Source organism: Mustela lutreola, chromosome 9, assembly GCF_030435805.1.
Source record: "Mustela lutreola isolate mMusLut2 chromosome 9, mMusLut2.pri, whole genome shotgun sequence".
Taxonomy (NCBI): domain Eukaryota; kingdom Metazoa; phylum Chordata; class Mammalia; order Carnivora; family Mustelidae; genus Mustela; species Mustela lutreola.
Genome location: NC_081298.1, coordinates 123,280,272 through 123,293,344, shown reverse-complemented (window position 1 = coordinate 123,293,344; position 13,073 = coordinate 123,280,272). Strand labels below are relative to the sequence as shown.

General features: G+C 35.4%; 1 protein-coding gene across 2 annotated transcripts in view; it reads left to right on the top strand.

Moving 5' to 3' along the window:
• PPP1CB (protein phosphatase 1 catalytic subunit beta) overlaps positions 1 to 10,354 on the top strand; it is a 44,299-nt gene extending 33,945 nt beyond the window's left edge. For both annotated transcript variants that reach the window (XM_059188729.1, XM_059188730.1), the window contains exons 7-9: positions 583 to 734; positions 3,550 to 3,684; positions 8,505 to 10,354. In XM_059188729.1, coding sequence (XP_059044712.1) covers positions 583 to 734; positions 3,550 to 3,684; positions 8,505 to 8,609 — 392 coding nt within the window. In that variant the 3' untranslated portion in view covers positions 8,610 to 10,354. The remainder of the gene's footprint in view (positions 1 to 582; positions 735 to 3,549; positions 3,685 to 8,504) is intronic.
• The last annotated feature ends 2,719 nt before the right edge of the window (positions 10,355 to 13,073 follow it).

The following is a 13,073-nucleotide window of genomic DNA, read 5'->3' as shown; positions in this document are numbered from 1 at the left end:
GGGTTAATCCTCTGCCTTCGGCTCAGGTCATGATCTCAGGGTCCTGGGATCGAGCCCCACATTGGGCTCTCTGCACAGCAGGGAGTCTGCTTCCCCCTCTCTCTCTGCGTACCTCTCTGCCTACTTGTGATCTCTCTCTCTCTGTTACATGAAGAAATAAAAAATCTTAAAAAAAAAGAATAAATAAAATAGATTTATTGAGTAGGTTGGCACCCAGAAATAGTGTAAACAGCCTCAGTTCAGGAAATGCTGCTGGGTCCGTTGCTTATCCACATGGAGAAACTGTGTACAAAAATGAACAGCCTTTTCCGTACATTGTATGCTTAGAGTGTGCCATACACACATTTCCTATATGTGGAAAGAGTTGGAGAGTGCTATTTTCAGCCAGGCAAAATTACATTTATATGGTTGGGCTATGACTAAATTTGGTAGGCCGGGATATTACGGAGCAAGTGATTGTTACTATTTATTAAAGTGTAAAAGGACACAAGAAGAAATGTGATAAAAGAAATGTAATACAGATATGCTTTATTTTATAAACTTTATTTTGTTTTTTCATTGCCATGTTTTTATTCTTTAAAGGCTTGCTCTGTGATTTGCTGTGGTCTGACCCAGATAAGGATGTGCAAGGCTGGGGAGAAAATGATCGTGGTGTTTCCTTCACTTTTGGAGCTGATGTAGTCAGTAAATTTCTGAATCGTCATGATTTAGACTTGATTTGTCGAGCTCATCAGGTATGATATATAAAACTTTTGGGGGACCTGGGTGGCTCAATTATTAAGCATCTGTCTTCAGCTTGGGTTATGATCCCAGGGTCCTGGGATCAAGTTGTGCGTCGGGCTCTCTGCTTGGCGGGAAACCTGCTTCTCCCTCTCCTACTCCCCCTGCTTGTGTTCCCTTTCTCTCTCTCTCTCTCTCTCTGTCAAATAAGTAAAAATAAAAACTAACTAACTAAATATATATATAAAATTTGAATATTTTAATACTACGCACAAATCTGCTTTTTTTTATTTTTGAGGAAACTGAGATCCAAGAAAGCTAATTATACAAGGAAAGTAATAAGAGAGGTGAAGCCTATACCTTGATCTCATAATTAGCAGTCTAATGATTTATTAACCATTTTTCACCCTTGAGGAGGAAAAGTTTCAAACTAAATACATTTTTGCAGTGAACTGCAATGCTGACAGATTTTTTTGGTGTTTGTCTGAAGCTTTCTAGAAACATTTGATCCCATTTTAATATAATGTCTTACGTATTTTAGATAAGAATCCAGTGACAGTAGTATTAAAGGACACTTTTGAGACAGTTGGGGAAATTCAGTTATAGACTGGGTCTTAGATATGGAGGAGTCGTCGTTTTAGCTTTGTGAAAATAGCATTATTGTGTAAGAAGAATGTCCTTTTTTCAGAAATGAATGCTCAAGCATATAGAGTTAAGATGACATGTCTATGATTTGCTTTAAAACATAACAGCAGAAGGACTCCTGACTGGCGCAGTCAGTCAGTTAGTAGAGCATGTGGCTCTTGATCTCAGCCTGCTGAGTTCGAGCCCCACATCTGGTGTTGAGATTCTTTTGAAAAAACAAACAACAACCAAAAAAACCACATCAGCAGAAAGAAAAGGAGGATGAATTAAACAAATGTAGCAGAATCCTAGTAATTTTTGAATTGGTATGTAAATGAGAGTTTATTGAATTCTACCTTATATATACAGTTTAGGTTTACTTGTGGGTTTTTTTTTTTTAAGTCTACCTCCATTGCTATGTTGTATATATATTCTTTAGGAAATTGTGACTTTTTGACTTTTAAAAATCCATTGCCTTGTAAACTTAGTTGAATAAATGAATTAACAAAGCTTACTTTAATGATAATATATCAAGTCTTCATGCCCTCTGAAATAGTTTTTATGAAATACATTCATTGAAAGGTATATTTATAAACGTTTTCTTGCTACTTTTGAAAGTACTGAAAGTATTTGAAATTTTAAGTATAATACTTAGAAAGATTCCTTGTTTTTTCTTTGCCTGTTAAATGCCATTCCATAATACTTCCCTTTTGGGGGATGCTTTACCTGACTGCTTCTTTATGTGATCCTGTGGGTAAACAAAGATGACTGGCTTTTCATTTTCTGTGCATGTTGTGTGTCACATGCCTTTTTCCTAGTAGAATTTCCTAGTTCCGTTGAAATGAAGTCCATCCCCAAATCCTTTGCTTTTGGCAGTTTCCTTTTGGTAAATATTGTATTTATGATTTAATAACTAGTACAAACCTACTACTAGGGAATAGTGCAGAGCTGCTAAGTTTCCTAAGAAGATACCCACTGATAATCAGATTTTTTCAACTGTAGATTTCCATTCACTGATCTTTACAGAAATGGACAATTGTTTTTTTTAAAGTCAAGTTATTGAACTACATTGGTTTGTACAGTCTTTTCCAGACTCTTCCAAAATCATATTCTGCTTGTTGTTAAACATATTATCTGTAAAATTAAGAGACTTAATGCTGGGAAACACCACAGCCTACAAATATATCCTTTTACAATAAACCTGTTCGTTTAGTAAATGTGTGATGAATAAGTGAAAAAGCAAAACTAAGAACTAAAAAGATACACTGAATGCCAAACACTGTGAATGGCTGATCTAGAGTAGATAAGGTGACCAAGATCTTAACAGAAAAGGTTAATACCTAATTTCTGCCATGATAGGAGCATTTATCTGATACTAAGGTAGGAATTATTTTAAAATGTTAATTATTTGGGGGGAGCCTGGGTGGCTCAGTTGGTTAAGTGTGTCTCAGTTTCAGCCAGGGCATGATCTCAAGTTCCTGAGATCAAGCCCCACATCGAGCTCTGTGCAGAGTCTGCTTGTCCCTCTCGCTTTGCTCCTTCCCCTTTGTGCATGGGCACTTAATCTCTCTCCCTCCTCCCCTTCTCCCCTTTCCATGAATAAAATCTTTAAATAAATAAAAAATAAATGTAAATTATTTTAGAAGTCCTTTCTTATTAGCAAGTATTATAGGATAATTTTCCTTAATCAAAGGATGCCTAAAAGACTTCAAAAATTATTCTTGCCTACCATAAATAAATATAAAGTGTTTATGTGTCATTGCATCTACTTCTCAGATTTGTAGAGCTGAGAAACATAAGTTGTTTCAATCATTCATAAGTTGGTAACAGATTCTAGAAATCATGTTAAATCATTAAAGAGTTAAGGATTCCATAGTTGTGATATAATGCCATTATCTAAAAAATACTTGGTATCCAAAGTCCTTGTAGATACTGTACTTATTAGCATATGGAGAGCCTTAGAAATGGTATAGTTTTTAAATATTTTAGTTATCACAAATGTATTATTTCATTTAAGCTAAATCTAGCCATTATAGAAAAGGCATACCAGTTTTAGTATTTCTAAGACAAGTTTAAAAATCAAGCTCCCAAAACAAAATAGTGTTTATTTTTAGGTCTTTGTCACACTAAGCTCAATAAATAATATAGATAGTTGAGAATTAGTTATAAATAAGTGAGTTTTTTCTTTGACCTTTCCTTTCACAGGTGGTAGAAGATGGATATGAATTTTTTGCTAAACGACAATTGGTAACCCTATTTTCAGCCCCAAATTACTGTGGCGAGTTTGATAATGCTGGTGGAATGATGAGTGTGGATGAAACTTTGATGTGTTCATTTCAGGTATGATATAATATATATAAATCAGTTTTATTCAAAAGTGATTATCTGGAGCATTTGGGTGGCTCAGTCAGTTGGGCAGCTGCCTTCAGCTTGGTCATGGTCCCAGGGTCCTAGGATCGAGCCCCTCATGGGGCTTCCTACTCAGTGGGGAATCTGCTTCTCTCTCTTCCTCTACCTCATCCCTCTCCCTCCGCTCATGATCTGCCTCTCTCTTTCTCTCTCCTCTCAAATAAATAAATAAATAATTTTTTTTTTTTTTTAAGTGATTATAACAGATTTTTTAGAGATTTCTGTTTTCATTCACAAAGGTTCCAGACATTTTGGTATATATCAAACATTAGAGTTTTGAAGAACTTAAGTTAGTCATTCTTGATGCAGATGTTTGAATTGTTAAATTCCTGTGTCATTTCTTGGAATAGGGGCTTAACCTACGAAAAGAATGTGAATTCAGTTAGTAACTTAGATTTTGTTTCCTTTTGCAAGAAACAGACCAACTCTGGCTTTATAGTTTGCTACTTAAAACCATTCTTGTTCACAGACTAAAACAACTTCAGTACTTTGGTTTTTTGCAAAGGGTTTTATGTCCCTCTCCTGCATGTACTATATTTCTCTTTATCTAAATGTTAGAGGGGCTTTCCTATCCTTCTTTCCCTTTATTGTATTAAAATGTTTCTGTCAGCTGTACTAGCTGACAGAAACAGTGTAAATATGTGACTCCTCATTTAAGCATAGGAACTAGACCTTATCCTTCAGCATTTAGCATAGTGGAATTGAATTAATTTCTTTTTTTTTTTTTTTTTTTTTTTTTTTTAAAGATTTTATTTATTTATTTGACAGAGAGAGATCACAAGTAGACGGAGAGGCAGGCAGAGAGAGAGAGAGAGGGAAGCAGGCCCCCTGCTGAGCAGAGAGCCCGATGCGGGACTCGATCCCAGGACCCTGGGATCATGACCTGAGCTGAAGGCAGCGGCCTAACCCACTGAGCCACCCAGGCGCCCGAATTAATTTCTTTTTCACTGAGATCCTGTGATGCTCTGAATAGTCCTAAGAAATGCTTCATAAATCTTTTCTACACACTTTTTGTGTAAAAATTGAAATTTTCTGTGTATAATGTAGGTTAAAGCTTTATTAACACAGAATAAATACAGTAAGAGTCAGACTATAACAAGTATTGGTGAGGATGTGGAGAAATTGGAACCTTCATACATTGATGGAGGGAATGTAAAATGGTGTAACCGCTTTTGAAAAGTGTGTGGTAGTTCCTGAAAGAGTTAAACATAGACTTTCTATATAACCCAGCAAATCCACTCATGGGTATACCCAAAAGAATGGAAGGGAGATACTCAAATACAGGTATATACATATTCATAGGAGCATTATTTATAATTGCCAAAATGTGGAAGCCACCTAAATGTCCATCAACTGAAGAATGAAAACAAAATGTGGAATATCCATTAAATGCCATATTGTTTGACAATTAAAAGGAATGAAGTACTGATACATGCTACCACATGAATGAACCTCTAAAACGTTATCTCAGTGAGGAGTCAGTCACAGTGTATGATTTTGTTTATGTGAATTAGCCAGAAAAGACAAATAAGTAGAAAAAGATTAGTATTTCCTTGGAGTTGAAGGGAGTTAGGGGAGTAGAGAATGGAAATCTGGAGTGATTGCTAATGGGAGCAAGATTTCTTTCTCTAAAATTAGATTGTAGCAGTAGTTGTACAACTTTTAAGTATTTTAAAAATCATTGATTTATATATTTTGAAGTTGGACTTCATGGTATGTAAAATATTTAAATGCATTTTTTAAGATCTACACATAAAGTTAAGATTAAAGAGCTTGTGACTGATTACCCTCTAATAAATAGTAGTAGGGTCCATTAATGCACAGTATAATACTAGTTTCAGGAGTAGAATTTAGTGATTCATCACTTACATATAACACTCATTGCTCGTAACAAGTGCCCTCCTTATACCCCTTACCCATTTAACCTGTCCCCCTACCTGCCTCCCCCAGGCAGCCCTCAATTTGTTCTCTATAGTTAAGAGTCTGATTTATGGCTTATGGTTTGCTTGTCTCCCTTTTTTTTTTTCTTGCCCCTCTGATCCTCTGTTCTGTCATAAGGTATTGGTCTTTCTCAAACTGACTTAATTTTGCTTAGTATAATATACTGTGATTCTATCCATATCATTGCAAAGGGCAAGACTTCATTTTTTCTCTTTGGCTGACTAATGCTCTACTGTATATCTGTACCACATTATTTTTTTAACCTTTATTTGATTATTTTTTTCAAAACAGGTGAAAAAGAATATTTATTTAGAATAAGAAGATAATAAAAATATAAAATTTTAAATTCTGAAAAATATTACAAAATTCAGAAAAAAACATAATATTTCAGTAAGGTAACTGACTAAAACCTATAAATACTTTTTTCCTATACATTTCTTTTTTATTTTTTTTTTTAATTTCTTTTCAGCATAACAGTATTCATTGTTTTTGTACCACACCCAGTGCTCCACGCAATACGTGCCCTCCCTAATAGCCACCACCTTGTTCCCCCAACCTCCCACCCCACACCCCTTCAAGACCCTCAGATTGTTTTTCAGAGTCCATAGTCTCTCATGGTTCACCTCCCCTTCCAATTTCCCTCAACTCCCTTCTCCTCTCCATCTCCCCATGTCCTCCATGCTATTTGTTATGCTCCACAAATAAGTGAAACCATATGATAATTGACTCTCTCTGCTTGACTTATTTCACTCAGCATAATCTCTTCCAGTCCCAGTCCCATCCATGCTGCTACAAAAGTTGGGTATTCATCCTTTCTGATAGAGGCATAATACTCCATAGTGTGTATGGGACCACATCTTCCTTATCCATTTGTCCGTTGAAGGGCATCTTGGTTCTTTCCACAGTTTGGTGACCGTGGCCATTGCCTGCTATAAACATTGGGGGTACAGATGGCCCTTCTTTTCACTACATCTGTATCTTTGGGGTAAATACCCAGTAGTGCAATTGCAGGGTAATAGGGAAACTCTATTTTTTTTTTTTTTTTGGAAGCTCTATTTTTAATTTCTTGAGGAATCTCCACAACGTTCTCCAAAGTGACTGCACCAACTTGCTTTCCCACCAACAGTGTAAGAGGGTTCCCCTTTATCCACATTCTCCCTAACACACGTTGTTTCCTGTCTTGTTAATTTTGGCCATTCTACCTGGTGTAAGGTGGTATCTCAGTGTGGTTTTAATTGGAATCTCCCTGATGGCTAGTGATGATGACCATTTTTTCATGTGTCTGATAGTCATTTGTATGTCTTCATTGGAGAAGTGTCTATTGATATCTTCTGCCCATTTTTTGATATGATTATCTGTTTTGTGTGTGTTGAGTTTGAGGAGTTCTTTATAGGTCCTGAATATCAACCTCTTGTCTGTACTATCATTTGCAAATATCTTCTCCCATTCTGTGGGTTGCCTCTGTTTTGTTGACTGTTTCCTTTGCTGTGCAGAAGCTTTTGATCTTGATGAAATCCCAAAAGTTCATTTTCGCTTTTGTTTCCTTTGCCTTTGGAGACATATCTTGAAAGAAGTTGCTGTGGCTGATATTGAAGAGGTTACTGCCTATGTTCTCTGGGATTCTGATGGATACCTATCTCATGTTGAGGTCTTTTATCCATTTCAAGTTTATCTTTGTGTACGGTGTAAGAGAATGGTCAAGTTTCATTCTTCTACATATAGCTGTCCAGTTTTCCCAGCAGTTTATTGAAGAGACTGTCTTTTTTCCACTTCTATACCACATCTTTATCCATTCATCAGTTGATGGGCTTTTGGGCTCTTTCCATAATTTGGCTGTTGTTGATAATGCTGCTGTAAAAATCAGGGTACATGTATCCCTTTGAATCAGTATTTTTGTATCCTTTGGATAAATATTTAGTAGTGCAATTGCTGAGGTGTAGGGTAGTTTTATTTTTAACTTTTTGAGGAACCTCCAGAGTGACTGCACCAGTTTGCATTCCCAGAACCAGCAGTGTAAGGGGGATCCACTTTCTCAACATCTTGTTTCATATGTTAAATTTAGCCGTTCTGACAAGTGTGAGGTGATAGCATACTTTTGATTTGTATTTTCCTGATGATGAGTGATCTTGAGCACTTTTTCCCTTGTGTAGCCAGCTTGATCTTTTGACTCATAAACTAAGTGTTCTTCACTCACCACAGGGATACAGTAATTAAATTCGTTTTCTTTTTCTTTTCTTTTCCTTTCTTTCTTCTTCTCCCCCCCCCCCCTTTTTTAATTTAATGTGCCTGGGTGGCTCAGTTGTGTAAGTGTCCCACTCTTGATTTTGGCTCAGGTCATGATCTCAGGGTCATGAGATTGAGCCCTGCATTGGCTCCATGGTGATAACACTGGAACTGGAGCTTGCTTAAGATTCTCTCTCCCTCTACCCAACCCCCAACTCCCATGTGCACACCTTCTCTTTCTCTCTTTCACAATAAAGAAATTAAAGTAAAAAAAAAAAAAATTTTTTTTTTAAATGTAAAGGATTGGGAAGTTATAGGATTTGTGTGCTTGAGCTTTTGTTTTTAAATTAACAGAATGACAAATAATACCAATATTCAGATATTTAGTTATCTATGCAAACTTTTTAAATGTGAGAAATGTTCATGAAACTTTTCTGTTATTTTCTGTACTTTTATTGCAATTCGTGTAATTACGTAAATATTTTATTTACAATTTGTTATTTCTTGAAAAGTCCACTTTCCTAACAATTTTCTTTAACTTACTGCTTTTGAAAGAATAACACTGTTAATAAATTATTTACTTTAAGATATTGAAACCATCTGAAAAGAAAGCTAAGTACCAGTATGGTGGACTGAATTCAGGACGTCCTGTCACTCCACCTCGAACAGCTAATCCACCGAAGAAAAGGTGAAGAAAGGAATTCTGTAAAGAAACCATCAGATTTGTTAAGGACATACTTCATAATATATAAGTGTGCACTGTAAAACCATCCAGCCATTTGACACCCTTTATGATGTCACACCTTTAACTTAAGGAGACGGGTAAAGGATCTTAAATTTTTTTCTAATAGAAAGATGTGCTACACTGTATTGTAATAAGTATACTCTGTTATAATATTCAGCAAAGTTAAATCCAAATTCAAAATTACCCATTAAAAGTTACATCTTCACGTATCACAGTTTTTAAAGTTGAAAAGCATCCCAGTTAAACTAGTTGTGATAGTTAAACCAGATGAAAGCATGATGATCCATCTGTGTAATGTGGTTTTAGTGTTGCTTGGTTGTTTAATTATTTTGGGCTTGTTTTTTGTTTTGTTCTGTTTTTGCTATAATAATGGCAAATATTTTAAATTTTTTTTCCCTGAACATTTTTTTCAAGTGAAATGTGGGAAGAGCTTTAAAGACATTCACCAACTATTATTTTCCCTTGCTTATTTACTTATGTACCTGTTTGATCTTACTGAGAAAACTTATGCCTCATTACAGTAAAAAGGAATTTTAGAGATTGATATTTTTAAAAAACAGGCAAACTATCCAATCCAGTGATTGAATCAGACAGTTTGACTGGGCAAACTTTACAGCTGATAGTGAATATTTTGCTTTATACAGAAATTGCCACTGATTTGGATTTGTGCACTCTAATTTTTAACTTATTGATGCTCTATTGTGCAGTAGCATTTCATTTAACTTTAAGATAAGGCTCATATAGTACTACCCAACTAGTTGGTAATGTGATTATGTGGTACCTTGGCTTTAGGTTTTAATTCGCACGGAACACCTTTTGGCATGCTTAACTTTCTGGTAACACCCTCACCTGCATTGGTTTTGTTTTTGTTTTTGTTTTTTTGGTTTTTTGTTGTTGTTGTTGTTGTTGCTGTTTGTTTTTAGATTCACAGAACATGAGAATCCTTTTTTGACAAGCCTTGGAAAGCTGACACTATCTCTTTCCCTCCCTCTTTACGAAGGATGTATTTAAATGAATGCTGGTCAGTGGGACATTTTGTCAACTATGGTTATTGGGTGCTTAACTGTCTAATATTGCCATGTGAATGTTGTATACGATTGTAAGGCTTATGTCACTAAAGATTTTTATTCTGATTTTTCATGATCAAAGTTCATACAATATTGTATAGACATGCTTTGTAGTGAACTATAGTAGCAATAATTTCTGTACATGATCAAGGGTTTATTGCAGCATTTCTTTTCTTGTTCTCTTTTTTTAAAGGGTTAGTATTAACAAATGACAAGGAGTAGAAAAGTCAACATAAAGGTTTTAGAAGGAGAACTTACAGGACACAGATTTGTAATTCTTTGGATGCGACCCTTTTAGATGTGATTCTAAAAGCTTTTATTGAGTATTGTCAAATTTGTAAGCTTCATAGGGATGGACATCATATTTATAATGCCCTTCTTCTATATGTGCTACCATTGATGTGAAATTCTTGACCGTAATATTGTCTTTGAAAATGTTCAATTGAGAATTCTGTTAACTTACATTTTATGAATTGGCATATTGTATTACTGCAAGAGATTTGATTTTCAGCACAGTGCAAAGTTCTTTCAAATGCATATGTCTTTTTTTCTAATTCCATTTTGTTTTAAAGCACATTTTAAATGTAGTTTTCTCATTTAGTAAAAGTTGTCTAATTGATATGAAGTCTGACTGGTTATTTTATTCTTTTTTTTTTCCCATTTATAATGAGACATTTAGACACACATTCTATTCAGAGTTTAATGACATATATTGAGTTGATTCTTTTCTGGAAGTGTTCATGTACTACATGTGATGTATTGGGTTAGGTTACACAGGCTTTTATGTAACGTGATTTAAATATCTTCCTAATCGGAGTGAAAGTTGAGCAATTTCTAGTAGAATTTTAGATGTACTCTTAATAGCCGTAGTGAAGCAGGGCTAGAAAAATACATTTTTGGCGGGAGACAGGACAGTCTTTTATTAATCTCCGTTTAGAACATATTAGTTTGAATTCAACTTACTGTGTTTTTATAATAATTCATCCAGGTCAGTATTGAATATGAAAAAATAGTCATTAAGCATGTTAATATTGGTCACTAAATTTAAAGGATAGAAATCTATGTTTAAAAATTATTAAAGCAGTTGGGCTCCTGGCTGGATCAGTCAGAGGAGCATAGGATTCTTGTTCCTCAAGGTCATGAATATGAGCCCCATGTTGGGTGTAGAGATTACTAAAAAAAAATATTACTCAAGCCATCTTAAAACCACTTTAAAAGTTTCTATTATAGGGGCGCCTGGGTGGTTCAGTGGGTTAAGGCCTCTGCCTTTGGCTCAGGTCATGATCCCAGGGTCCTGGGATCGAGGCCCGCATCGGGCTGTCTGCTCCATGGAGAGCCTGCTTCCTCCTCTCTCTCTCTCTGCCTGCCTCTCTGCCTACTTGTGATCTCTTGTCTGTCAAATAAATAGATGAAATCTTTAAAAAAAAAAAAAGTTTCTATCATATAATGTTACAAATATTATCTCGTTGGTAACACTGCTACTTCAAATAAATAAAACTCCCATTTCTTAAGAGAAAAATACCCTGTGATTCTAGTGTCACTAAATTTATGTCATTCTTCCTCTCTGGTTTTTAATTTCTATGTTCAAATTTATCTTTAATGCAAATGTCATGACATTTAAATTAAACATGCTAGTATGAGGGATCACAAATTATCAGGTTATATTTTTGTTAGTTCCTAACTGGAAAAAATCACCTACATTGTGCTACTCCTTGTGTTTGAAACTTCAACATTTTTCGTTTTAATTTTGCCTAGGGACAAATTTTAATCATGATCGTCAAGACTGGTTTGTGCAAAATGTTGAGTCAGGCTACCAGCAAGAAGAATTGAAGGCTTTAGAAGGTGGCCCGTTAACTGGAAGTGTTAGGGGTATTGAAAGGATATATATATGCCTTTCAAAAAAAATTCATCTGAGGGAAAACCAGGAACATCTTGAGATGTATGCCTTAAGAACATTAAAGTATATTCACTGAGTCAAGGAACTGAAATAGTATCATCATTTATAAGTTCAGGTATGTTTGTTCCTTTGTCTCCTTGGCAACCATAACTGTTGAACCAAAAGAACAATTATTTTCTTTCACATCTATATACTAAAAATGTGTTTAGAGAAGGAAAGTGGTCAGATTTGTTCCGGTTTATCTGCATTGACCTAACCCCCCTCCTTCTTTCCTTATGAATCCATCCCTGAATCAAAGCTGTGCCTGAAAAGACACTAAATAGCCTAAGTATACCAGTGGCATCTCCTAAGAAATACTGTGTCCCTTTTGCTAATAGTTTTCAGTGTTTTATAATTTCCTTAAGCAGCCAAGTGGTTAAAGGAATTGTAAAGTGGTAAAGAGATTTTCATACCTTGCAAAATGAACAGGAGTTAAATAAGACATAAACCGATTCCATGTAAGTATACACATAGAGTTTTATTATCTTTGCTCTCTTTAATATGTTTATTCAGTAAAAGTGAAATTTAGATTCAGTGTAATAATTTTAATCTGTTAAAATTGGATTTTACCTGTACCTTTGAATTCCAGAATTTCTAAACAAGTTCCCTAGTTAGAAAATTGTAAAAGTCAAAACTTACTTCCTCAGCCACCACCTCCTGTATTAGTTGACTTATAAACTTCTTTGTCACTGTGATTTACTTTCTCATTCAGGTCTCTCTAGCTCTCTCATGCAGGTGTAAGGGATGGAATTACTTGAGAAATCATTTATTGGTAGAATTCATGAAGCTACTCAATTTACCAAATTAAAATTAATAAGCTACTTTATTATCTCATAAAAATGTGTGAAGCCCAGGACCCAACTTTCAACATGGAGCTCTTGTGTAGTATCTAACTAAAGAAAGTTTTAAAAACAAGTTCTGGGGCACCTGGGTGGCTCAGTCGGTTAAGTGGCTGCCTTTGGCCAGGTCATGATTCTAGGGTCCTGGGATTGAGTCCTGTGTCAGGCTCCCTTCTCAGCAGAGAGCCTGCTTCTCCCGCTCCCTGCCGCTCTGCCTACTTGTGCTTTCCTATCTCTCTGTAAAATAAATAAATAGAAAGGAAAAGAGAGTCCCTATGTCCCAGAATAATTGCCTCAGGTTTTGTAGCCCATGCCTAGTTAGGGCCTGGTAACTCCACTGAGGTTAATTTGATAATATTACAGATCTAGGTTAAAAGCTTTCTGTTACTGTACTGTAATACCTGTTTTGAATGAAGTACCTTAATCTTTCATCAGCTGAGTTCCCTAAACTCTTTGGGTGTGGTCATTGACAGATTAACGCAAACTATGGTCTATTCCATTTTTTAAAGAAAATCAATTATTCGTTGTACAGATCAATTAGTATATTGGACATTCCTTTAAGACTTTGT